Genomic DNA, 23,964 nt, shown 5'->3' with positions numbered 1-23,964 from the left:
GCTGACACGACCACTCTGCAGAATGACAGAGAAATTCCACAGAGCATGAATTATTTGCATCCACAGTCTGGTAATCACCACGAAACAGCAATTTGGAGAGCATCAGCCAGCACCAGAGTATGCCAGCAAATGCAGTTGTGTTTTCTGAGCTGGCTCACTGATTCCAGCACCCCTGATCAAATATAAGCACTTTAGGTTATTAATAGTAGCATTAAGGAGAGACTTCCACATTTTGCTTTTGAGCTGCCTGTCTTTTCTCACCCTGTCCTCCCTCCCAGCTAAATTATGTTATGTTTTGTGGTGGCTAAAGGAAATGTGAGGAACAGCAGAACAGATCACAGCTTAGATCAGACATGTCCAAAGCAGTTTGAGGACAGATGACCATTATTTACTTGCAACACACAGTAAGCAGAGATGAATGTTAAATGTGAGGCTTTTTTACCCAGAAGATATCAATCTTGTATGTATACACAGAGGAAACAGCAACTGCATTTCACACAAGCTAAGAATTTGGTTCCCAGGACAAAACCAACCAACCTGTGGTTACAAACATCTCTTCAGCTTCTTGGGGCTCTGCCTCCAGACAAGTGGCACTCAAGTAATAAAACACTATAAAGCAGCATGTTGCTGCCCACACTGAACACAAGATTTGTGTGGGTGAAGCTGCCAGGCTCTGACACTGGTCAAACCACTTGGAAAGACATGGACAGACATGGACACACCACCCTGCATGAACTGAACATCTCTCCCACCACTTGCAGCTTCTCTCTTTATTCTTTGCCAGTATCCCAAGATATCATTTCTTATACAAACCTGAGGTTCATATCAAAGAGTCCATTTACACCAGATTGCACAAAATGCCTCCAAAACTGCCTCAGCTTTATCTGAAGCCAACATCAGCCTCAATTCTTTGTTTTACTCTTTATTTTTTATTTATTTATCTAAAACCTACTGAAAGGGGCTCTGAAATCTACCACAGTTTTGTCCCTTCAGGTTCCAAAGCAAAAAGCAGTTTTTCCTAATGGTTAACATCAAGAAATACTGAGCTGGTTGCTCTTTTGGGGTTTCTTGAAGGTATTTTCTTTTAAAAAAATGCAAAATTGTCTTTAAAACTTTTTTCCCTGAAAGTTGGAAGCAATTTGTTGGTCTTCAAGAAACACGAGAAAGAATAGAAAACCCTGTCATTCTGAAATTTCTTTTAGGGAAAAAAAATCAAAAGCTGTTTATCTTTTAGCAAGAACCAACTTTGCTGTTCATGCATAAAGCTGTGGTGAAATATATTGTAGCATCTTGCCATCATGAAATATGAATACTACTTTGTTAAACTTTTCAGCACACAGATGAGACTGATGAAACTATTCCAGAGGAAGACTCTTGTCACTGAAACAATTTTGTCTCACTGTCATGAAGTTGACTCAGCATTATTTAACTGTTGATTCATTACTTTGCACATTATTTTGAACCCCAATCCCGCACAAGGACCCTCCTTTACCAGGAGCAGCATGAACATGGAACAATGAGGCACCTTCTGCTTCCAGGAGCTCCAAGTCCTTGCAGAGGACTGGAGAGGCAGATGGAGACAGATGGAGAGTGAGATTAAAGGAACCAGCCAGGACATGCTGCCAGATTTTGAGTAACCTTTACAGCCAGGGAGAGATTTAGCTGTGACTGTCTCTCCATGAAATTCATACAAAAAAAAAACTTCCAGAAGATTTTAAGTGTCCCATGCCCATTCCTGACTATTATTCCAAGTGAGATCAGATGTGGGAAAAGGAGAACACTGAAATAGAAAGAGGCTGTGAGTGGTGCAAGGTCCCCAGGGATCCTTGGGAGAAGCTCACAGCAGTTTGTATGTGGGGAGAGGGTCAGTCTTTGAGCTATCTGCCAAAAAGCTGCATCAGACTGCTCTAGGATGAAGCAGTGGGAAGTCAAAATACATTGAGACCTGGCTTTTTACTTTTACTTTGCTCACCAGATGTATTTTGGAAAATGATTGCAGGCTGCTCTCCTCCACTTGCAAGTTTTTCTCCAGCCTCATTTGAAGTGGGAGAAGTGGATGACTAGAGTTACAAGTTTCTACACAAACACATTTTAAGTTTCTCAGGATTTTCTTTCCCGGGGGAGCTGTGCACAGCCCCCTGCTCCACTGGGACCCTTGCACTTCCAAAACCCTACGAGGCACACCTTCACCATTCAAAGCCCTGGGTGCCACCAAGTGCTCACCCCGGAGTGCGCCCGCCTTTCCCATCTCTGGTCTTCTACATCTCCCCTCTTTGCAGCCTCCGTCCTGTCCACCTCTTCCCTTCGCACTCCTCCTCTTTGCAACTCTGCCTTCGCATCCCTCCCCTTTGTATCCCTCCCTTTTCACCTCCCCCTTTGCACCTCTCTCGCTTACAGCCCTCCCCTTTGCCTCTCTGCCCCCTTCGCATCTCTGCCTTTCCCCATCCCTCCCCTTCGCATCTCTGCTCCCGCACACCTCCTGCCCCTCGCCCCTTCTCATTCCTGCCTGTCCGGCTCTCAGCCCTCCGTGCTCTGTCCCTGGCACCCTCCACCCCTCCGCATCCGCTCCTCGCCGCCTCCGTGCGCTCCTGCCCAGCCCCGGTGCCCGCAGCCTCCGGGCCGTCCGTGCCCCGCGGAGCCCGGCCCGGAGCCGCCCGCGATGCCGCTGCCGGTGTCGCTGCCGGTGTCGCTGCCGGTGCCGGTGCTGGGGCTGGTGCTGGTGCTGGGGGCCCGGGCGGGTGCCGGGGGTGGCTGCCAGCTCCCGGCCGAGTGGCGGCCGCTCAGCGAGGGCTGCCGGGCCGAGCTGGCCGCGATCATCGTGTACGCGCGGGTGCTGGCGCTGCACCCCGACCCCTACGGCGCCTACAACTACCTGCCCTGGCAGAGGGGCCCCCCCGGCGGCGCCCAGCACGGAGCGGGGGATCTCTTCTACTCGGCCGAGATCGAGCTGCTGTGCGACCAGGCGTGGGGCAGCATGCTGGAGGTGCCCGCCGGCTCCCGCCTCAACCTCACCGGCCTCGGCTACTTCTCCTGCCACTCGCACACCGTCATGCAGGGCTACGCTTACTTCTTCTTCCTGCGGTGAGTGCCGGGCTGGGGGGGCCGGGCAGGGGTGGGGATGTCGCGTCCCGGCTGCGGGGGATGCGCGCCCGTCCCTGCCCGCAGGGTTCGCTCCGTGCCGCTCTCCGCGCACCGCCCGCTCCTTTGGGCAGTTTCATAGGGAAAGGAACGCCCGGAACACCAAACTCCCGTGGTATTCCAGCACATGCACGGGGAGCTGCTGTTGAGTAGCTCGTGGGTGCTGCTGCTTTTGTTTTTACGGCAGGACGGCCACGGAGCTGGAGAGAGGCCAGCGCGTTTGCCGAAGTTTGTCGTGGGAGTTTAAAACCCATCCCCAAATACTCACCGATAGCTTTCCATCGAGTCCCAGCCAGACCCTGACTTTGGGCTTATCGAAAGAATAAGAAAATAAACCACAATGTGGGAACAGAGCCATCTCTGTGACCTTTCAGTTCGAGAGCATTTGCGAAATACTACTCAGTGGCTTGTTTTGAAATACTTGGTATATTCTTAGGCTGGGTGCATGACAAAACTCATTTTGATGCTGTCTAGGGCTTAGTCTGCAGCAATATCTTTAAACACATTTTATGGACACAAGTTATTTATTGACTGCTTGAAGGAGTACTTAAACTGTGGGCTCAAGTGATGCAAATTCAGTAGAAACTGTGGCCCAAAATACAGATCTGCCTCCTTCATGGTGTCTGCAGGGTGGAAGGAGCAGTTTGGTCCTTACTGCTGCTGCCTGATGCAGTCCTTGTGGTGGGAATTGTCATTTTGGTGCCAGGAGAGCTGAGAGCTACTTGCAGGCTAAAAGTCTGTGTGACTTTTTGTTGAGCCAGGCTGAAGTATGACAGGTGACTCCTGCAGGAGTTCGTTCTCACAGCGGGCTGCCCCTGCAATCTGTGTTCCAGGATGGATGAGAACTACATCCTGCTGCCACACGGAGTCAACTTCCAGGAGGCGATTTTCCCCGACACCCAGGAGAACAGGAGAATGTTTGCCAGCCTTTTCCAGTTTTCCAACTGCTCGCAGGCACAGCACGTGCTGAGCTTCTCCAGTGACTGGGAGATTCAAGAGGACAACCGGGTAAGGGATTTGTTTGCTTTCCAGTGCTTGTTTTCAAAGTGGGCACAGGCATTCCCATGTCCTTTGTGAACGTGTGTACATGAATGCAGAGCAGCAGGTCCCTGATTTTCCTGTTCCTTGGGTATCACTAGCAAAGTAACACACTGGTGAGGAAATATTAAACTGTTTTCAAAGCTGACCTCTGTATTAACTTCTTCAGCTTCCCATGGACCTGAGCAAAGCTTGGTATCAACTTGTTCATGAGCAATAGATTAAAAATAGTATTACTTGTGATCTTGTCCTCCCCCACCCAGATAATTTCTGGGTTTGCTATCTCTAGACCTCTTTTTTAAAATTCATCTGAAATACTCAGGAGTAGATCTTTACTTTTGAACTTCTGTGTTCATCTCATGCAGTGAGAGCAGTGCCTGGACCATGACAGACTGTAAGGGATTATTCTTGCCTGACTCCACATAACAGCATAAACATCTACTGAACTAATCACCCTGAGCTGCCTTTGTAGCAGCTGGGGATAAAAAGACTCTTAGGGGCACATTTCATGTGAGTGATGAGGGCAGGGTTCCTCTGAGGGATGCCAGCACTTACTTCTGAACAAGACAGGTGAAATGTCTCTTTCTCCTTTCAAGGAAGGCCACAGAAACCTGTTCACCCTCTAGGCAATCCTCCCTTAAGAACATCCAAAGATGCCCACTATTGGTGGCTTCTGAGCCCCTTTATGGGATTGTAGTGTGTGTAATAAATGCAGGATTTTAACAAATGCTTATTTGGCAGAGATGAGCAACATGTTGTCATGTGTGTGCATGTTCTGGATGTGCATATACTTTTGAGAAAGTGGAACTTGGAGTGATTTAGTGCTAAACTTTGTTTTGTGAGGCTGGTGGCTTCCCCTGTTATCTGAGAACATTTTAAGCACCTTTCTAGGTCAGGATGGACAGGACAGGTGTCATTGCTTGTGTCGTCTGTGGATTTACCCGAGGCATGATGTTTATGTATGACAGCAGATGTGTGAGTGGCTTGCTTGGGAGATGGATGGAGGGAACTCAGTAGCTGGCTGAGCCTTTTCCTTTCACCACCTGGCCAAATGCCAGCATACAAAGTTTGAGCTGCTGTGTGGCCATCTGGCCAGTGACACAGCTCTTCTCCTTGGGATGCCCCATGAGCAAGTGTTTTCTTGCTGCTGATATTTTTGGGGGGGGGGAGTGTGGAATGGTGCTGTTCAAATATATGTGTGGGGACAGCAGCATAAACTGATATTTAAGAGGAAATTAGTTATCCTACAATTAAATTGCAGAGCTGTAACCCTGTCCAGGCAAGAAGGGGGAGGTGGTGGAGAGCCCTGGTCCCAACCCTGCCTCCTCCCTCCCAACCCTGCTCCCCAGTGCCACAAGCAACATGCTTGGCAAGTAAAGGTGCTGCTGCTGCCAAATCCACAGATTTTTGTCCAGGGGAGCAAAGTGGCATGGGGAGGCCACCAGATCCAACTGCCAGTGTCTGCTGGTGATGCCTGTGCACTGTTTATTTCGTCATGCTGAGCTAAATGTGGGGGATCCTGATGGGCTGGTGCTCGTCTATGCCAGCAGTGAATCTCACCAGTCAGCCTTAATGGAAATGACCAGGCAGAAACCCCCAGGGTAAGCTGGGGCAGCCCTCAGGATATGTATCAGAAGTGCATTTCAGCTGTTGCACTCTTTGACCCGTGCAGCTGTGAGCAGGCTGGGGGGGATTAGAGCTGCTGCTCCCACTGCTGGGGCCGGGGGCTTCAACCCCCACCCATCCAGGGAACACATTCAGCACAACTGATGGACACTTTGTCCAGCCCTCGTAATGAAAAGTAAAAGCTTCTTCTGCACCAGTTAAAAATAGCTGGGGCTGACTGTGCTCCCATTCAGCTCCTGCATCTGTGTTTGCCCAGCCGAGTGCCGGCTCCCGGCGCCTGCGTGCCCCCCCCGGGAAAGGGGGGACATTTCTGGCTGCTGCAGTATTAGGAATTTGTTCCTCAGCTCTTCCAGGTACAGGTCTCTTTACATCTCCCTCCTCTCTCTGCCTTTTTACCTGTAGTGGTGGCTTTCCCAGTTGTCACTGTCTGCTCACATCCTGTCACAGTGTGAACAATTTCTGTTTGTGCTTGGCCGAGCTGTCCCATGCTGGCTCCTAAGCTGAAATTTGTGCTGTGTGCCAGGTTCAGGCACAGACAGTGAACAGAACTCAGAGCATTACTCCTGGAGTTTTGGAAAAGAACCTGTTTGGGAGCCTGGGTACATCCTAAGTGGGGTTCTATGATGATGTCAGGTTGGGAAGAGCTTGGACAGAGAGGGAAGGGCTGTCTCATACTGTAGTGAGGAGTCAGGGGTCTCACTAGCTGCTGTGTACTCACATAAATTGTTGCTTAAAATACATCATGGATGTTTTTTGCAGTCAGAGAGGAGAGGTGGAAATGCTGAGACATTCCAAGCAGAGCGCAGATGGGATGAAACTCTCATCCCAGGAGTTCATAGGTAAGGTCCTGCCTCCAGGTGTTGGAACAGCTGCATGCAGGGACAACTTACAAAGCAGCAGGCCAGAGGAGGTTTGGAACAAAGAAATTATGAAATTTTCTGTTTACAGACAAATCCCACATTCTGAAAGTCTTTTGGAATCCTACTCTTGATATATTTCTGGGGTGGACACTTTAAGAGAGACTTTGGTGCTAGAAGCACATGCAGATGCAATGGATAATTTGTGTTTGCAGCTCTGGGATGCTCAGCCAGAAAGTGAGAAAATCCCATGATGGATGAGTGTCTTTGCCTCATGTAATCCTACTCCAAGCAAGGGGTCTCTTCTGCAGGGTGTGCTTGAGCTGGCCATGGAGCAGGTGACCCCAAAGTGACCGCTGACACGTTGTCCTCCTGCTTGGCCTCTTCTGTCTGCTTGGCTCCTTGCATGCAGGCAGCCTTGTCTGGGCTGCCCAAGGGGTGAAATGAGGAAAACACTGACAGCTCCTTCTCCTCCTTCCAGCAAATGTGTCTGATGATGCAAAAGAGAGCAAAGAGATATGCAGGAACCACCTGCCTTTTCCATCATGGTAAAATGCTTTTAGTTTTCGGAAAGGCCCATGGCGTGTGATGAAAAGAGGTCAGACCCAAGGCACATCTCACTGAGAATAATACTTTCCTCATCCTGGGCCTGCTGCTTTTGCTGTAAGCTAATTCCAGCTGCATTTTTAAGCCCCTTGCAGTCTGGGCTAAGAGCCAAATACTGCTTTCCATAGTTTTCCAATAACCCTACAATCTCATAAATTCTCTCAGGCTCTTGTTCTGGCCATTTCAGAGTGCAACGATTGCTCCTGCTGTTGTTTCTTTAGGCACTTGCATTTTGGCCTCCACGTTTGCAGGGGCAAATACTAATGTGGCTTCATCTTGACTGTATGTCTCAGCCCCTTGGTGATGTTTGCAGATCTCTTGCTTTACTCCAGCTCGCTGTTGCAGTGGTTTCCACAAGATTGTTTCTAAAGCCAAGGGATGATGCAGTGCATTGGGATTGAAATCTAACACCCCCTGCAGAGTTTCACCATTTTGGTGCAAATCTAGGAGCTGTAATTTCTCCTTCTGGCCTTCTGCAGGGTTGTGTGATCTCACAAAGAGGACATTGTTGCTCTGTCTGCACACGAGGGATTACAGGAGAAGTGACTTGAGGTCTGGTGTCCACAAGGACAGTAGAAATCTCTAGCAGCACTTGTAGTTATCGTTCAGAGGGTCTTGAAGGGGTTTTGTCAGCAGGTTGGTAAGGAAATGTGTTCTTTTGTCATCCCCCTTTATGTGTGAAGGAGAGCTGCAAAATGACCCCACAACAAGGTATTGATGTCAAGGTGTCAGCCCAGTTGTGAGCAACAGTGACAGCACTGAGATAAAGCCCATGAAATTAAGGAGTCCAATAACTAAAATTAAGCTCAGAGATTGCAGGGGAAGACCATACCTTTTATTAAACCTCTCTCCCTGAATTGACTCAAGCAGCAGAGCCACAACCACACAGTTATCTTAATTGATTTAGATGAATGGACTTGCCTTCTGAGAGACCTCCAGAGCTTTATCTGGAGGTATTATCTCCAATAATAGAGCTTTTGTGGGAGTAGCCAGTGTCCCAAATAAAAAGCAAGGTAATTAGTGGGTTAGCCTGGCAGTCTACAAAGATCTGTTTAGCATCTTTGGGTTTGGATCTTCTTCCCTGGTGGCACCATGGCTGCTGTAGCAGACTAATGACCTGACTGTGACACCTGGAAGACTTTGGAGCAGCTGAAAAGGGAACTAGATAAGAAAAGCAACATAACTGCATAAATGGCCTTGCCATTACTGTGCAAAGCAAAAATTGAATTAAATTACATTCATCCTCTGTGGAAGTAGAGGAAATAGTTTTCAGAATTATTTGTATTTTATCAACTGCTGTGTGCATGGACTGGGTGCCACTGGGGTGGGTGAATCCCTGAGCCCATCTGTGGGATCAGATCACATCTGCTGGTCCCAGCCTGTCTCTTCCCTGATGCTCTCAACCAGGTGAATGGCAGAGGGTCTCAGTCAGTGACACTGCACAGCACTACAAGGACACAAGCCACAGAGCAATAGCCACCTGTTCTAGAGCTCCTTGCCTACCAGAGAAGGGCTTGTTCATGTGATGTTTGCTATGGGGACTTGTTTTGATCCATCACCCAGGCAACATGCCCCCAGAGAGGGGGAAGAAAGAAGGAAAGTTGGGGAAATCCCTGTAATTTTTCAGACCACGCTGATTTTGGAAGTGCATAAATAGTGTCATGTCCAGAGAGAGCCTGAGCTGCTTTGGATCCATGGGCCAGAGCTCTTTCTGTGGTGGCTGAGGTGGACATTGCTGATGCCAGAAGTGACTCTGCTCTGTGAGTCTTGCAAATCCTGGCCACTAGGAAAAATGAGCTGATAACTGTGTTGTCCATGTTATTCACAAAATTAAAATGCAAAATATTTTTTTCTCTTATTAAGTTAAGAGCCTCTGCTCTTGCAGAGTTCCCTCTCTGCTCAGAGTGCTGGATGATGAATTTCAAGACTGGAAAATGCTGCTCATGGAGTCCAGAGCCAGCTGTTTTAGGAGAAGAAGCAGTCTGAAAAAGAGCAGGTAGCATCCAGGCTTGGTGGAGACAGTTCTCTTTAATTCCCATGTACTGAGGTTTTGTGTTTGCTCGTGGCATGAGCTGCATAAGACATTCTTCTTTCTCTGGTCTTAAGGCACTAGGGAAACACAAAATAACCTCAGTTAAAAACAGTGCTACGTGGCAAGGGCAGTACAAAAAGACCTCAAAATAGAATTGCAGTGAGGTCCAATATCTAGAGGTTTGAAAATCTTCTTTTACATGTGGTTTCTTGCCCTGCCATTGGTTAGAGGAATTGTTTCTCCATGAGCCTAATAGCATGATAGAAAGTGCCATCACTTCTGGGTTGTTTTCATAGTGATTTACAGAGCTTTTGTTTTCCTCCCAGAAACCCACCCAGGGTGAGCCCCCTCCCTGTGATCTGTCTTTAATTTAAGTACATGTAAGCAATATCAGATGAAATGGAGAACTGCTGACAAGTGTCTGGGGCAAGGGAAGACCATGAGACAATTGATACATTTGGGTAACATCCCCAGGAGTCTTTTGGCACAGAAATGGAATTGATTCTTTCCCAAATCTTCACACCCAGGCTGTGGTAGGGCTCTGACTGGCATATCCCTATCAGTTTTCTATCTTTCCACATGCACACAGGTTGATAAAACAGATTAAAAGATCACAAAGGAAGGCACAATAGCCTTATCCACAGCATGTTTCCATTGCATATGGTCTTTATTGTAATTATTACACCTAGAAGGTGTTCTGAGCAGTGCTTCCCAGGAGAAAAATGGGCAATATCTCCGGTTTTCAGTTGTTTCTTAGAGGCACATTATTTCTGTAGGTTGGCTGGTTTTCATACACAATGCAGGAGGGATGACCTGATGTAACATGGGAGCCTTGGTATCATTTGTGAACAGTCAGAATTTGGGATTGAAAATGGATCTTCTCCCCACCCATCTGAGCTCTTGTCCCCCACGGCAGCCACGGGGGGGTGGGTGCTGAGGTGAGACCCCCCTTAGCCCCCTCCTGGTCCCAACAGGGGAGCCCCAAAGTGTCCCAGAGCTCCTGGTGAACGTGTCTGGACCATTGCTGCCTATCAGGCACTGCAGATTGCTGCAGAGCACAGCTCTCTCTTGCTGTGTCTCAGGCACATCCAAGTACATAATATCCTTAAAAATATCCAGTTTCCAGCTCACCAAGCAAGGAAATACCAAGACAACCAGGGGTATGTGTGTGTGTGTATGTGCTGCTGCCTCCTCGAAGGGTGAAGCAGCAATCCTTCCAGGAACTGGCAGGGATGGGAGACCCACATGGCTCCAGGCCTCTTTTAATTATCCAGAGTCACACTTTAATGAAGTTCTGCCAAATGCTCTAATTAATTCCATATTTTGTGGCACTATCTGATGCTGTACTTGAGCTTGGTGGTGAGCAGGCATCTGGCCCCAGCCCCAGGACACCTTTGGGCTTCTCTGCCTGGCTGGTGGCCACAGAGGCAGTTGATATTTGTAGGCTGAGCTCTGCATGTTGAGAGACACAAAGGTGAGGCTGAAGGGAGCCTGTTGTCCCTCCTCAGTTTCAGATCCAAGGCTGTCTGCAGGGATGCCATAGCCTTGGGCTTTCCAGCCCAGACATGGCTTTGCAAGCCCAGCAGTGCTTTCTTAGCTGGATGAGGAGTTTATTGGGAGGTCCTGACCTTAGGAAACCTCTTAGACCAGGGCCAAGGCACTCTGTAGGGAGGAGAGGTGGGATTTTGATGGAGCTGCTCATGTTCCCTCTATGCTAACACCGAAGTGGCTGAGGGGGGTGACACCTCCCTCAGAGGGGGCAGTGGGAAGGTTGAATCCCACCTGAGCATCTACATGTGAAGATGGGCTGGGAATTGCAGCAGGGGACCTCTCATCCATCCCCTCTGGAGATGACACTGTCCTGGGAAAAGTGGCAGCCAGAACACATGAGGAGGCTGACTTAGTGCACTGTCTCTTTCCCTGGGTTTGAGACAGTGAGTGATGCCTCTGCTTTCCTGCCCTCCTGTTGATGGCCTCTCCAGAGTGGGAGAGTCAGAAGGGACATCCCACCACTGTGGAAGATGCAGGGAGAGGTGCAGGGAAAGGGTTGGTGCTGATCTAGGCTGGGAAATTGAGTAGTGCAGGATGCTTGAAAGAGTTTGTGTCCACAGCCAAATCCCCTTCCTCAACAGAGGTGCTTCCTCCACTCAAGGTGCTCCCCAGATACCTGGGACATGTTCTCCAGGGAGAAGAGTTGAGGCTGGTGTTCCTAAGGTGGATGTATCATCTTACTAACCCAAGGCAAAACAGAATGTGCAGTCAAAAGAAGTAGATCATGGGGTTTTTTGGATCCAGTCATGCTTACAAGTCACGCTTGTCCCATGACATTTCAGTCTCAGAGGGTGGAGGTGCTGACTTTGCCTGGGAGCCACTGAAAGGTGCTCAGATGAGTCCTGGATCCTGCTCCCAGTCACACACTGGGGCTGTTCCAGTGCTTTGGCTGGGCTGGGAGCAGCAGGGGAAGCAAACATCAGAGCAAACATCACATGGCTCTTCACCTGCTTGGATTTTCCTAGAGCTTGGGGAATACATTCAGAATGAGTCTCAGGCAAGTTTTCTGGAACAAGATCTGCCAAAATTAATGAGGGAAGTACCCATAATTTGTGTTGCTCAATCCAGTTATGGAAGCCAACAAGCCCTTCTGTAAATCTGTGAGTCTGTAGATGAGTTGGATGGTTTTTGTGTGCAAATTGATACTGTGTGTTGGTCAGCAGGTGGAAAGGATGATTCATGCAGATCAGCACTCCTGGACCAGGATCTCTCCTTGATGAACATGATGCTCCTAAAGGCATTGTGGGCAGACCTTGATTTAGTTGCTGTTGATCTTGAACCCAGGGAGAGTATTTTCTTTGAATTTTTCTCTCTCTCCACCTGACCCACCTACAGAAAAAGATGGAGCAAAACATTTATTAAAATCAACGGCCACCAAAATCCAGCTGGCAGCTGGCAGACAGGACACCTGTGATGCTGCCTGTAACCAGATCAGCCACTGTGGCTTGAAGGGAGATGAGATCTTTTAATCTGGGACATATTTTCTCCCAGCCCATGCATTTTGATGTTTATTTTCACAACTGACAAGCCAAGCTGGCTCTGAGGCAGCAGGAGTTTGAGTCCCTAATGGAAGCTGCAGACTGAGCCTTTTAAATCCTGCCTCCACCAGCCAAGAACCTTTCCAAATTCCCCTGGAGAAGTGTCCTTGCCCTGCTGTGCTCAGCCAGGAGCAGCCATGTGGTGCCAGGCTTGGCTTGGCTGCTGGCCCTGGCAGTGCTCAGCCCCTTGCAGCAGCTAATGTGAAGTGACAAACCAAAGTGCCTGGTTTAGGAGGACTGGGAACAGATGGTTTTGGTGGACCAACTGCAGCTGGTTACTGTGCAAATAATTGCAGGTGCCTCCAGCAGCTGATGCTGTGACTCCCTCCTCTTGCTGCCCCAGTCTGTCTTCAACCTCTTCAACTTTTTTTGGAGCAAGGCTGCTGCAACTGTTAGTCGAGTCATCAGTAAAAGGAATGACAGCAGGGAAAAACACACTGAGGGAGAAGCAAGTTTCCATGACACTGTAAAATACAAAAGGAAAATAATATGGTTAAAAAGCCAGGTCTGAATTTCTGCCCAAAAAACTTAAGAGCAAGCAAGGAAACAAATATTTCCTGAGATCTGAAAGCACTTAATGGACTTGTCCTGCAGTATTTTTGCATTTCCTAGATCAGTAAGGAACCAGTAGCAACTGCAAGGGGGAATGTTGGTGCAGTGTTTTATATTGAGACAAGATGGGGAACTAAAATGCAAGCTGGTATTTACACACTGTTATCCTCAAACTGACCCATCTCCTTCACTCTGCAGGGGCAGCCGGAGAGCTATTTCCATGCTGCAGAGGTAAAGGCAAGGCAGGTGTGCTGGGCTCTGTGTCCCAGTCCAGTGGAGACAATTCTTTTTGCTCCCAGATTCATGACCTCTGGGATTAGAAACAACTCTCTGAATTATTTTTTTTTGCCTGTAAACTTAATTGTCATAATCCTGTGCCCTTCCACTCACGTGGTTTCCAGCCTTATTGCACAGGTAGTGCTGTACTTTGAGTAGGGAGTTTTCTTCAGGTGGGTTTAGCATGAGCAGCTGGGGTTTAATTGTTTATTCAAATAGAGCATTTTGGTGCTATGAGATCTGGCTTCCTTCTTCAGGTGTATGGTGTCTTGTATCCTCTTCATTTCCTCAAAATGCAATGAGTTTATTGCTTTCGTTTATCTTTGCTGTGCACTCATTTCAGAGCACAGTTGTTTTTTTGGGTTTCTTTTTGTATTTCCAGAGCCTTTAAACAGGGTACAAACACAAATATGTTCTTCTGGATGTTATTAGATTTTTTTATTGTGGAAAATATTTAAATGCTTAACTGGGTGGTGGCTGGGGAGAGAAAGGAGGGAAAGTCAAAGTGGAGGAACAGCTTGTACTGACACTGGCTCAGGGATAGGAATAGAAATTCAGATGCTTTAAGTCCTAATTGCCCTTACATGGGGGAAAGATAGAAATCCCATTTCAGAGCCTTTGAAGCAAAAATACAGCAGCCACATGCACTCAAAATTCTCCTTTGTGTTGCAGTGTGAGGAAGCTGTTTTCCACTTTTAAAGCAACATCCTTGGGTGTGGAAGATGAGAGATAATGAGGAGGGGGCTTTGTCACAGTAACCATAGGGTAACTCTGCCACATGCCTGCTCACACTTTAACAGAATTCTGAGGTGTGGGTTGGCTGGAAGAGAGTTTATTCATGGTCTATAAAAGTTGTCTTAAGTGAGGCTCTGTGTGTACATGGCTTATCTGTGGGGAAGAACCTTACTTGGTCTGTAGTACATCTGCTGGAGATTTTTCTGTGAGTAGAGACAAAGAAAAAATAACATTGGAAAAGAAAGAAAATTAAAATAACTCATGGGGATAGGAAATGAAGAAATAACCCACCGAAATGTGTGGCTCACTAATGTGGTAAAATCTCCATTATTTACAAAGTTTGTAAAGTGGGTCAGAAGAAGACATTGTCTGGCTGCCTGCCTCTGGAGGAAGAGCCACTGCACAGCTCATGGCATGGCTCTGGGAGGGGCTTTCAGAGCTCCCTGTCCCTGTCCTGTTCCTCTTCAAGCTGGATGTTGGTGCTGCTCTCTCTGGAGAGGGTTTATGTCCCTCACTCTGTCCAGGAGGTACCAGGTGGCATCCAAAGCTCAACTCCATCAGCTGGATGCAAAAAGTTAACCTGGAGGTGAATTTTCCTAAAAATCACTTCCAAGTTCTCTGTGCCATGCTGGACATGAGTCCTGGTGTTGTGAAAAGCCTCTGAGGATTAGAAACAAACACTTTTAAGAAGGCTCTACTGAAGGGTTGTTACTATCATCAATGATTTGGGTTTTGTCCTTTTCCACATTTCAGGCTCAGGCACGTTCTGTTTGAGTTGTGTGAACACTTCACTCTCTGTCCCTCAAAATCCTAATTGAGCCTGTGTTTTCTTTCTTTTTCTTGGTTTCAAAGGGCAGAGGAACAAATGTGATTCTTGATTCTTTTCCCAAAGGTGTACAATCATCAACTAAATGTGTCGTGGAAATAATGGTTTGTGCTCAAACCTTGCCTGCCATAATAAAAATGGCTTGAAACCACATCCAGTGACAAAACCCTCCTATATTGAACTGAAATATAGGGTCTGAAAGCAGCTGAATCACTGATGGAAAATATCCTGGTGCTTCCAAATCAGTGGCACTCTGGAGCTGCTGGAACACATCCTGTCCTCACAGACAGTCACTGCTCAAGAAACACATCACAGATGTTGGGGATATGAAGGAGCAGAGCCCTTCCCTCAAAGCATCAGCCCAGAGAAGGGCTAAAAACAAAATCCCAGACTGGAGGCATCCCTGAGGCATTTGCCTGTTCTGTGTCTGGAGTTCAGGATCAGCCTCGGGTCCTGCTCATTGTCAGAAACTCTGAAACAGGAGAAGCCTCCTGTGGTCTCTGCTAACGAAGTGGTGTTTATCACACTCTGTAATTGCATTTGCCATGGTATTTACAGCATTTCCTATGTTGTGAAACGGAGAAATCTCAGGCTTGCCCAGGGCTCATTGGGTACTTTAATCTGCTCCTAAGCCCACATGTATCTTTAAATATTAACTTACACATTGGCAGTGTCCTGAGGCAGCCTCAACACCACAACTATGAGCTGGGAACGTGGCTATTGAAGTGTTCATGTTTGCTCTCAGTGTTTATCAGATGCAGTATCCTTTTTTCTAGGTCCTAGGAAATTTTTTTTTCTTTTTCTTTTTCTTTTTCTTTTTCTTTTTCTTTTTCTTTTTCTTTTTCTCCTTTTCCTTTTCTTTTTCTCCTTTTCCTTTTCTCATTTCCCTTTTTTTTTCTCCTTTTCCTTTTCTCCTTTTCCTCCTTTTCCTTTTTTCCTTTTCCTTTTCCTTTCCCTTTTCCTTTCCCTTTTCCTTCCCATGCAGTTTCATCTGCAGTCAGTATTCCTGACTTCTCTAGAGCAGCACAGGGATTTGGAAATCCTTGCCCAGCACAATATGGGAGTAGAAAGATCTAATGCTGCACCCACTGCAACATTAGCCCTACAAATAACTGCTTTCAGTTTCTGCTGGTCTTTGGGGCAAAGACAATGTATTAATTGCAGGTACAGAGGTGATTTGAGCTCACTCTGTGGTCTGGCCTTGGGCATATATGAACTGATTTGTGTCTAAAAGGGACTGATGTGGTCCTGAGCCATTTGTGCCACAACACCTTCACCATGACTATGACTCTGTCTCACTGGCTTCCTTTTCTGGGTACAGCAGTTCCATCTTAGGTTCAGTGGATGAGGAAAGTCCAGAGCTTGAATGAAGCACTGCAGCATGCCCAGAGTCCTCCTTCTGTGTCTGTGTCCATGTCTGTGTGGAGCAGGTGGCTTGAATTTGGCTGGAGCTTATGGTGCATTTTGGAGTCTTTATCTTCTAGCTCATAAAGCCTTTTGGATAAAATTTGCTGAATGCATGAGGGATGTAGAGTTTTGTTTTGTGGATTTAAATCCAATCTTCTATATTGCTTTAAAGCAATTCCTCGTGTTTTGAAATTCTGAAATCTCTGTCTCCGTTTTTTTTTTTTTTAAGGCCTGTGGTCAATCATGACCTGATTTAGAAAATGGTGCAAAGAAATTTAAAAAATTTTTTTTTTTCATTTTTTAGGAAAAGAAATAAAAAGAGAGGACACGTGTAATCAACACTCTACCAAAAGGGAACATTGTGTCTGACACAGAAAGCTTTTAAAGCTTGTAGAACAACTGGAATAATTTTTCTAATGCAGTCAACATCATTGGAGGTGTCATGGGGCTGTTTGAATTACTTCAACATTGATTTTAGGGCCTTTTCTGTTTGAACTTCAAGTATACACTGTAGATGTGACTCTGAACATGTTTTTCTATGCATTTTATGATAAATATTCTGGCTTTGGATTGGCTTCTTGGTTGGATGTATTTGAGTATTAGTTGAATGGAGTTAAAGAGTTTGTCTACTTCAGTATTGACCTTAAAATGTGAGCAAAGATTGAATTGCATTGCATGCAACGTTCTGAAGGGCTTTGGCCAACAGCAGAGAGGGGTACAGGAGTCCTTTTGTTAGGTACTTTTTTGTCAGAAGTCCTGAATTGGTGCAAAATGGCAGTTTTGCCTAAAGTTTTCTAAGGAAGTAAAGTAAAAGACTGTCAGCATTCTTGCCTGTTCCCATCCCAAGACCCACAGTATGCCAAGAGATACCTAGGTCAGATATCCATGGAAGAGCACAGGAAGAGAGTTCTAGCTGATGCTCTCCCATTCTCAAGTGTTATAAGCTGAAAAAGTCTCTGTGGTGAAGCAATTTCCATATATTTATTTCTGACTATATATTCAGTGACATCCAGTCAATTTATCTCCCATAAAGCTGTCCAGCCTTCTCTTGAGAATTTTATTGCCTTTTTGCTTTGATTGCCAACTTTTAGATTGCTTTCAACCTGTTTCCTACTTTATTATGTGATGCTCCCAGTTCTTCTGCTGGAAGATGTTGTCAGTCTCTATTTTCTCCCTTTATCCTCAACCCTCTCACAGGACAGGAGACTCAAAATTAGAGACCAAGCTTAATGTCTGAGCCTCAGAGAAGGTTGTTCCTCCCCTATCCTGGACAGGAATCAGCTGCTGCTAACACTGTGCAATGCAAGAAAAGAGGGAGCAATGCCCCTTCCCTGGCTGTCTGGGACCTCCCACTGCTACTGCCACAGGGAAATTTCAGAGTTTTGCCTAGACTGTTGGAAGTGCCAACAGGGAAAGCAAATATTTGTGTGTAAGATTTAACCCCAAGAAGATTAAGTGCAGATGAAACGTCAATAGTGCCAGCAACCTGTGAGAGAAAGTGAAAACTGAGAAGGATGTAAAAACAGAACATAGTACGGAAAAAAAAAAAGGAATAAAAAGAAAGAATAAAATGCAAAACAGATTAGAAGCAAATCAGGGAGAAGGAAAATTTCAATGGGGCTTTTTGCTTTCCCAAAAGGGGCAGCATGAAGACCAGTAAGAAAAGCATTGCAACAGGGGCTCATCAGTGTTGGCAGGTTGGGGGGTTCCAGGGAGGGGGTAGAAATGAGGGATGCAGCTTGATGGGATGCTGCATGGACAGTAGATGCCTTTGGGAATCAGGAAGGATCTTGGAGGCAATGAATATCTTGCACAGTCTTTAGTTCCTACCTCTTCAGTTCTGGAAGCCAATTGCTAGCTGGGGAAATGGTGATCCGTGGGAAGAGGTTTGGTTTTGTGAAGCTTGGCCCATGTTCTGTGGGAGGAGAGCTGTGCTGCTTGGAAAGCATCCATCTGAGGAAAATCATAAGTGGTAGGGCTGTCTAGACTAGTCAGGAAGGCGTGAACAAATAAGCAGAGTAAAATAGAAGAAGAAGAGAAAAAAGTGTGATTCCTCACCTAGAATGAAAGTAAGATGTCAGGAAAAAACATGACTCAAGGCTTCAAAGGCTGCAAGCAGAATATGTTCTTAGCTGGCTTTACTCTGAGGTTAGCAAGGAGAGGAAATTAGACATGCTCATCTCTGGATTTACGTGTTGCTGCTGGAAGTGGGTGGGGAGATGCGTGATAGGAATGCTACAATTAATTATTATAAATCTCTTTGTAGCAACTGTGTGGGCAGCGTGCAGGTGTGTGTGAGGACCTTGGCAGCCTGACAAAAATGTAATTATCGGTTCTGGAGGCAGCAGCGCTCAGTCCTTGGCACTTTGTCAATCAGCAGAGTGGTAATTAGCCATTGCCAGGGGCCACTGTGTTTCTCTGAAGAGGAAAGCAGAACCTCCTCACACACCTGGATGTGGTCTGGGTGAGAGCACGGGGGAAGTGTGTCTTACCTGGCAGACTGCAATTACAGCAAGGATTTCCTGACTCAGAAATCCAACCAGAAGTATTCTGCCTTAAATATTTTTCTTTTTTGACCTGCAGCTTGAAACTGGCAGCAATCTGCGTCCACATAACCCAACCTAAATACAGTGGGTTTTTGAAGTGAAGTAGATCATTAATCTTTAGTTTGCCAGGGGTCATGATAGATTTTCTATCACTGAAAAAGAGGCTGGAACTCTTTTCTAGGAAAGATATGCACCTGCTGAAGTAATTTGGTGAGCAAAAGGAATGACTTCCAACAGTTTTATAAAGGAAGTCTGATATAAACTGGTTTAAGGAGAACTGATTCTTGTTGCCCTCATTGCCTCATAGTGGACAGCATGTTATTTTCTAGTTTGGCTGACAGAAAATGTGGGGTTTGGGACTATACTACATAAAATAGAGAATTCAGTGTCCCTGCCCCAAAGCCCATTGTTAGGGATTTCCCTCCCTGTGGGTCATAGGAAATCATGTACAGCCATGTTTACAAAGAAATCTGAACCACAGGAGTGAATAAGAAGCAGCCTTGAGAGGAGGGTCAGAAGCTGTCCAAGGCACCATCTTTCCAGTTTCTACTATAGCTGAGGAGTCTGGGTGAGAAAAAGCATTGCTCTGTGGAGCCTTTTACAGTTCCCCATCAAATGCAGTAAAACAAACTATAGAGCAGCTTTAAAAACAAGGGGAAAACAAAGGCAAATACATCACTGATACAGAGTGACAGCCAAGAGGAGCTTCTCAGGCCTGGGTTCCTTCAAGGATGTGCACTGAGCCCTTTCACACTCTTAGTGCTCTTTGCTGAAGCATTGAGGAAGTGGGAAGGCATCCAGAGAACTGATTCAACTCAGCTGACACGGTGGGGTTTGAAAAGGAGCAGGAAGGAGATGGAGATCTGCAGCACAGCTGACCTGCCACAGCTGGGGACACAGTGATGCAAAACACTGCTCCTGCTGGTGCAGGCTGTGCTCAGGGGTGTCCAGCAGCTGGAAGGAATGATGGAATAGCATCTTCTCACAGCTGCCACAGGGCTGGGTTTTTTTGGTCCTGATGGAACACAGAGACAGATTTTTGGGGTAGCCTTCAGGAAGCTCTTGACCCAGCTGGCTACAAGGAGTGAAAGTGTCCCACAGCTCTGTATTGCCCTGGAAGACATGGACAATCTGTAACAGGGAATTGATTGTAATTTGTCAGAGCTGAGAGCTGTGTCCTCTTCCTCTGAGCTTCTGCAAGCTTCACAGATGCTGTGTGAGAATTACTGGTGAACTGCAATGGTAAAACTCATAACAGACACACAGGGTGAAGATTGAGGAGTGCTCATTTGTGGTTGCTGTGGATGTTCTTTGTCATGGCCATTACTGTAACTTTACTGTCATTTAACCACATTTTTAAAGTCCAGGCAACCCACAATTGTAACACTGTGTCACCACCCAAGATTCAAAACTCAGCTCAGAATCAATGAGGTTATAACTGCATATAAACCCTTCCTGCAATTTAACACCAAGGGGAGTTGGCACGAGAAGACACTTACCTATCTTCTCAGGTAATGCAGAATTTATTACAGCACCCCTCCCTTTTCCTCTTCCCTTTTATGTGGTTTTGTACAGCTCTCACAAACTGTGATTATACATAGAAAGCAAAGTAATAAATGAGTTTGAAATATGAAGCCACATTCAGAATTTTTTGGATGAAAGTAGCTTTGTTAGTTTAGGGTATTGATCTACTTTGAGAAGTGATAGAGGTGGAACATTGCTTGTGAGATCTTCTTTCACCTGAACTTCAGGGGCTGAACCCAGTAATTTCATTAACTGATGTTTAGGTTGAATTATCCCTATAATATTTGTGTTTCTTTATTATTGTTACACATGCCTCAGTTCTAATTGACTGAAAAGTTTTTTGAATAATTAAGCTTTGAAATACCTGGGAATTATTCCCTCAGCAATCAAAGAATGAGATATGCATTTTCAGCAGTCTTCATTAAATTTAAATATTTAAGTCACTAATGAAAAACATGAGTTTACACCTTCCCAGCAATGACACCCCTGACTCCAAAAGATACAACTAAGCTGTCATGAGCTGTTGGACAGGTGGCAGCTTCTTTAGCTGCTACCATATTACTTTTGTTCTCTTTTCTGTTGCTGTATTCAAATTGCTGCCTGGCCATGTAAGGAGGACTTGGAATCACAGCCTAGAGTCCATAGCAAAACATCTTCTCTGGTCTCTCACTCTCCAGCCCCAAAACCAAAAAGTCAGCCACATTTCTTGGCATTTTTTAGTGGATCTGAACATCTGTGGAACTCAGTCCAGCTCCAGCCTCAGAGTTGTTCTGGTTGTGTCTCAGGAACTCATTTCTTAACTCGAGTGTCTGAACAATTTTTACCTGGCTTTAAGGCATGGACAGTGATTAGCAGAGCTGGGAGTCAATGTCCTTGTATCTACTGAATTCTTTTTGCTGCTAGACATCTGCCTTCCTTCCCATGTAGCTCTGAAACCAATATGCCTGTCTGTCTGTCTGTGTTTCATGTGTGGTATTGTGCAGAGAGCTCATTACAGACAAGCTCAAGTGTAGCCAGCACTTAGCTGCAAGTGCAAACATATCATGAACGTCTGTGTTGCATTAGGATCTTTCCAGAAGACATTGAAACACAGCCAAGGTGGCTTCACAGGCTCAGTGTTCTCCCAGCACTTGCTGGTTCAACTGCTCTTAAAAAAACGTAGGAATTTAGGAGAGCATGGATGTCAGCACCAGTAAAGATTGGCAGGAAATAGGTGAGTTAATTTAGAGCTCAGCCGGCCTCCCCCTTGCTTGAGCCTTCCAGAGGAACTTCATTGAGAGAAACTTAGTGAGCTGTGGTAGGAGGTGGCTCTGGGGAGCCACTAGCTGCTGTTTCTGGGTTATAATTGGATTTCACAATCCCAGAGCTGCTCTGCACATCCATCCCCACCTCCTGTCCTCAGCTGAGCTGTGAGAGGCCTCCACCAGCCCAGTGGAACACCTCCAGAGCCTGGAGCTGGCCCATCAGGAAGGATGAGAGGGAAATGTGAAAGCAGTTGCATTGCAGGCTTTGCAATGGTTGTGAGGTCTCTTGTTTGAAGTTTCCCAAGCCACGGAGCTCAGGCAAAGCACCTGAGGGAACAAGAGCTGTCTTACCTTGCCAGATGTGTCAAATCAGTGCAATCTCCATCCTGAGAGGGAATGAGTCTGGTGAGTAGGAGATGTGATTTTGCTTGATAGCTGTTGGTTCAGCTCACAGAGAGGTTTTGCTGCACAATGAGTGGATTCCTCCTGGAGGAAACACAGCCAGACTGCTGCAGATGCCTGGATGGTGTGCACCAGCTCCTAATGGGAACATGAGGGATCCACAGCTGGGCCTTCACACACCTTCTGAGCCCTCTCCCTGTCTGTTTGCTCACCCCAAACACACCTAGAGCTTCAGTCTGCAGACACATTCCTCTTGCTCCAATTGACTTGCTCATGTGGACACAGCCAACAGCACAAGCCTTTTTGGGGTGTCTCACCTGTCGAGTTTTAGGCTCACAAGTCTCACTGTGGGTTTCTGGAACTTTCAGTTACCTGTTTCTTCTTCCTGTCTAGTCTTTCCTTTAAGCCTGTCCACCTGACACTGCTCTGGGGACCTTACTGTTCAGACATGGGTCAACCCATCAGGGTCTGGTGTGGCAAATGGGGCAGAAGATGTGGAGAAGCACAACAATATCCATGGCTTAGTGAGGCATTTCTGTGTCCTTTTGGTAGAAAACATGACCATCATACCTTCCAGTTGACCAGCACTGAACTGAGTAATCTCAGGAGATCAGGAGCATCCTTACAGTATCACATCAAGGCATTTGCTCTTAAGTTTCCAAAAGCTTGATGTCTGAAGCAAAACTCAGCTTTGTTTTTTCCACAGGCAAGTGCAGCCTCTGCTTTGCTCTCAGTTTGCATCCAAAGCCTTAAAAAACCCCATGAGTTCATCAGCATGTTCATGAGTTTTTAGCAAGCTGGGATTCTGCTTTCTGACAGCTCTGTTTAGGCTGACATATGTTCCTGCCCTTTCCTTCTGTGCAGGAATGTGTCTCTTCATTTCCATGAAAACCTCCATGGTGAGGAGTTTCCTTTTATTCCTGGACATATCCTGAATTGCTTCATAAAAGTCACTGACGATGAGAGCTGGAATTATCTTCAGATTTTATACCTTGGCTAAAAAAGTCTGGCTGCAAGCTAAATCTTCACGCATAAATCTCAGCCAGGAAATAATTTAGTTTCTCTCTTTCCATCAAAACAGCAAACAACTCGGCCCACTCCCAAACAGTTGCAAAGTTCTCAATGGTAAAAGGGTATTTTAGGAAGGGATTAAATAAAGGAATGTTACTAAGTGGCAGAGTCTCTAGGGTGGGGAGAACGTGGAAGGAAAAACATTTGGAATGATGCAATTTATCAGGATTTTTTTCTGTTTGTTTTTCTTCACTTGAAATGCCTCACAGATATCTGGAGGGAGCAGGATAAATCAGTTTGGTTGACTTTCAGTAACACTGACTGCCATGAGAAGTGTAGGTGCTGTATGCCAATACAGGAATGTACTTATTAACAGGATTAAACAGAGCAAGGCAGAACGGAGAGATCACCTGGATGGGGCTCAGATTAAACAAATTGGTCATGCAGTTTTATCAGCTGAGTTTGTGCTGCACTTTACATGTACTAACCCTAAACCACACCTGGCTGATGAAGGGAGGCCTCAAATATCTGCAGGAAAGGGTCTTTGCCATCCCCTCCAGAGGTTTAGTGCCATGTTCTTGCTGTGTTCTTACAGATTAGCTCACACTCCCATTGATTTCTGACCTAGGTAATGAGTGAGAATAAAAGTTTTCTTCCATTCCTGTAAAATTTATTCTTCTGCTGGCTTTTCTGCTCATTTACTGACCCTTAGATCCAGAATAATGAGATCCATAATAACCATGTTGTTGCCTAACCTCTCACACCCATTTTGTTGGTGAATGGTGCCTAAGGAATGCTTTGTTTTGTCTTCAATAGCCCAAAAAAGGCAGTTGCTACAAGCTGTCCCTTTGATCATGCCTGAAACCTTGGTCTTGGACCATGGACACTGCTCATGTATCTCAGCCTTATCTGAGCCATGTTCACAAAGCCAGGATTTTCTCCTTCTTGGATAAGGTAGACTTAAATGCCTTGATCAGGGACACAGAAATATACAATTTTTATATTGCAAACTTTTCTTGATTATATCCCTCAATACAGAAAGTTCAGTTAATCAC

The 23,964-nt window shown here is 46.1% G+C and overlaps 1 protein-coding gene across 1 annotated transcript in view; it reads left to right on the top strand.

Annotated features, from left to right (window-relative positions):
- Positions 1-2,659: 2,659 nt before the first annotated feature.
- The window catches only part of CCDC3 (coiled-coil domain containing 3), a 33,891-nt gene continuing 12,586 nt past the window's right edge, over positions 2,660-23,964 (top strand). The window contains exons 1-2 of the mRNA XM_054287558.1: positions 2,660-3,081; positions 3,972-4,146. Coding sequence (XP_054143533.1) covers positions 2,660-3,081; positions 3,972-4,146 — 597 coding nt within the window. The remainder of the gene's footprint in view (positions 3,082-3,971; positions 4,147-23,964) is intronic.

The sequence above is a fragment of the Melozone crissalis genome, unplaced genomic scaffold (assembly GCF_028551555.1).
Source record: "Melozone crissalis strain CALT ecotype California unplaced genomic scaffold, PUWL_Pcris_2 ptg000059l_1, whole genome shotgun sequence".
Taxonomy (NCBI): Eukaryota; Metazoa; Chordata; class Aves; order Passeriformes; family Passerellidae; genus Melozone; species Melozone crissalis.
The sequence above is the reverse complement of the archived record's forward strand: the minus strand, read 5'-3'. Positions and strand labels throughout refer to the sequence as shown.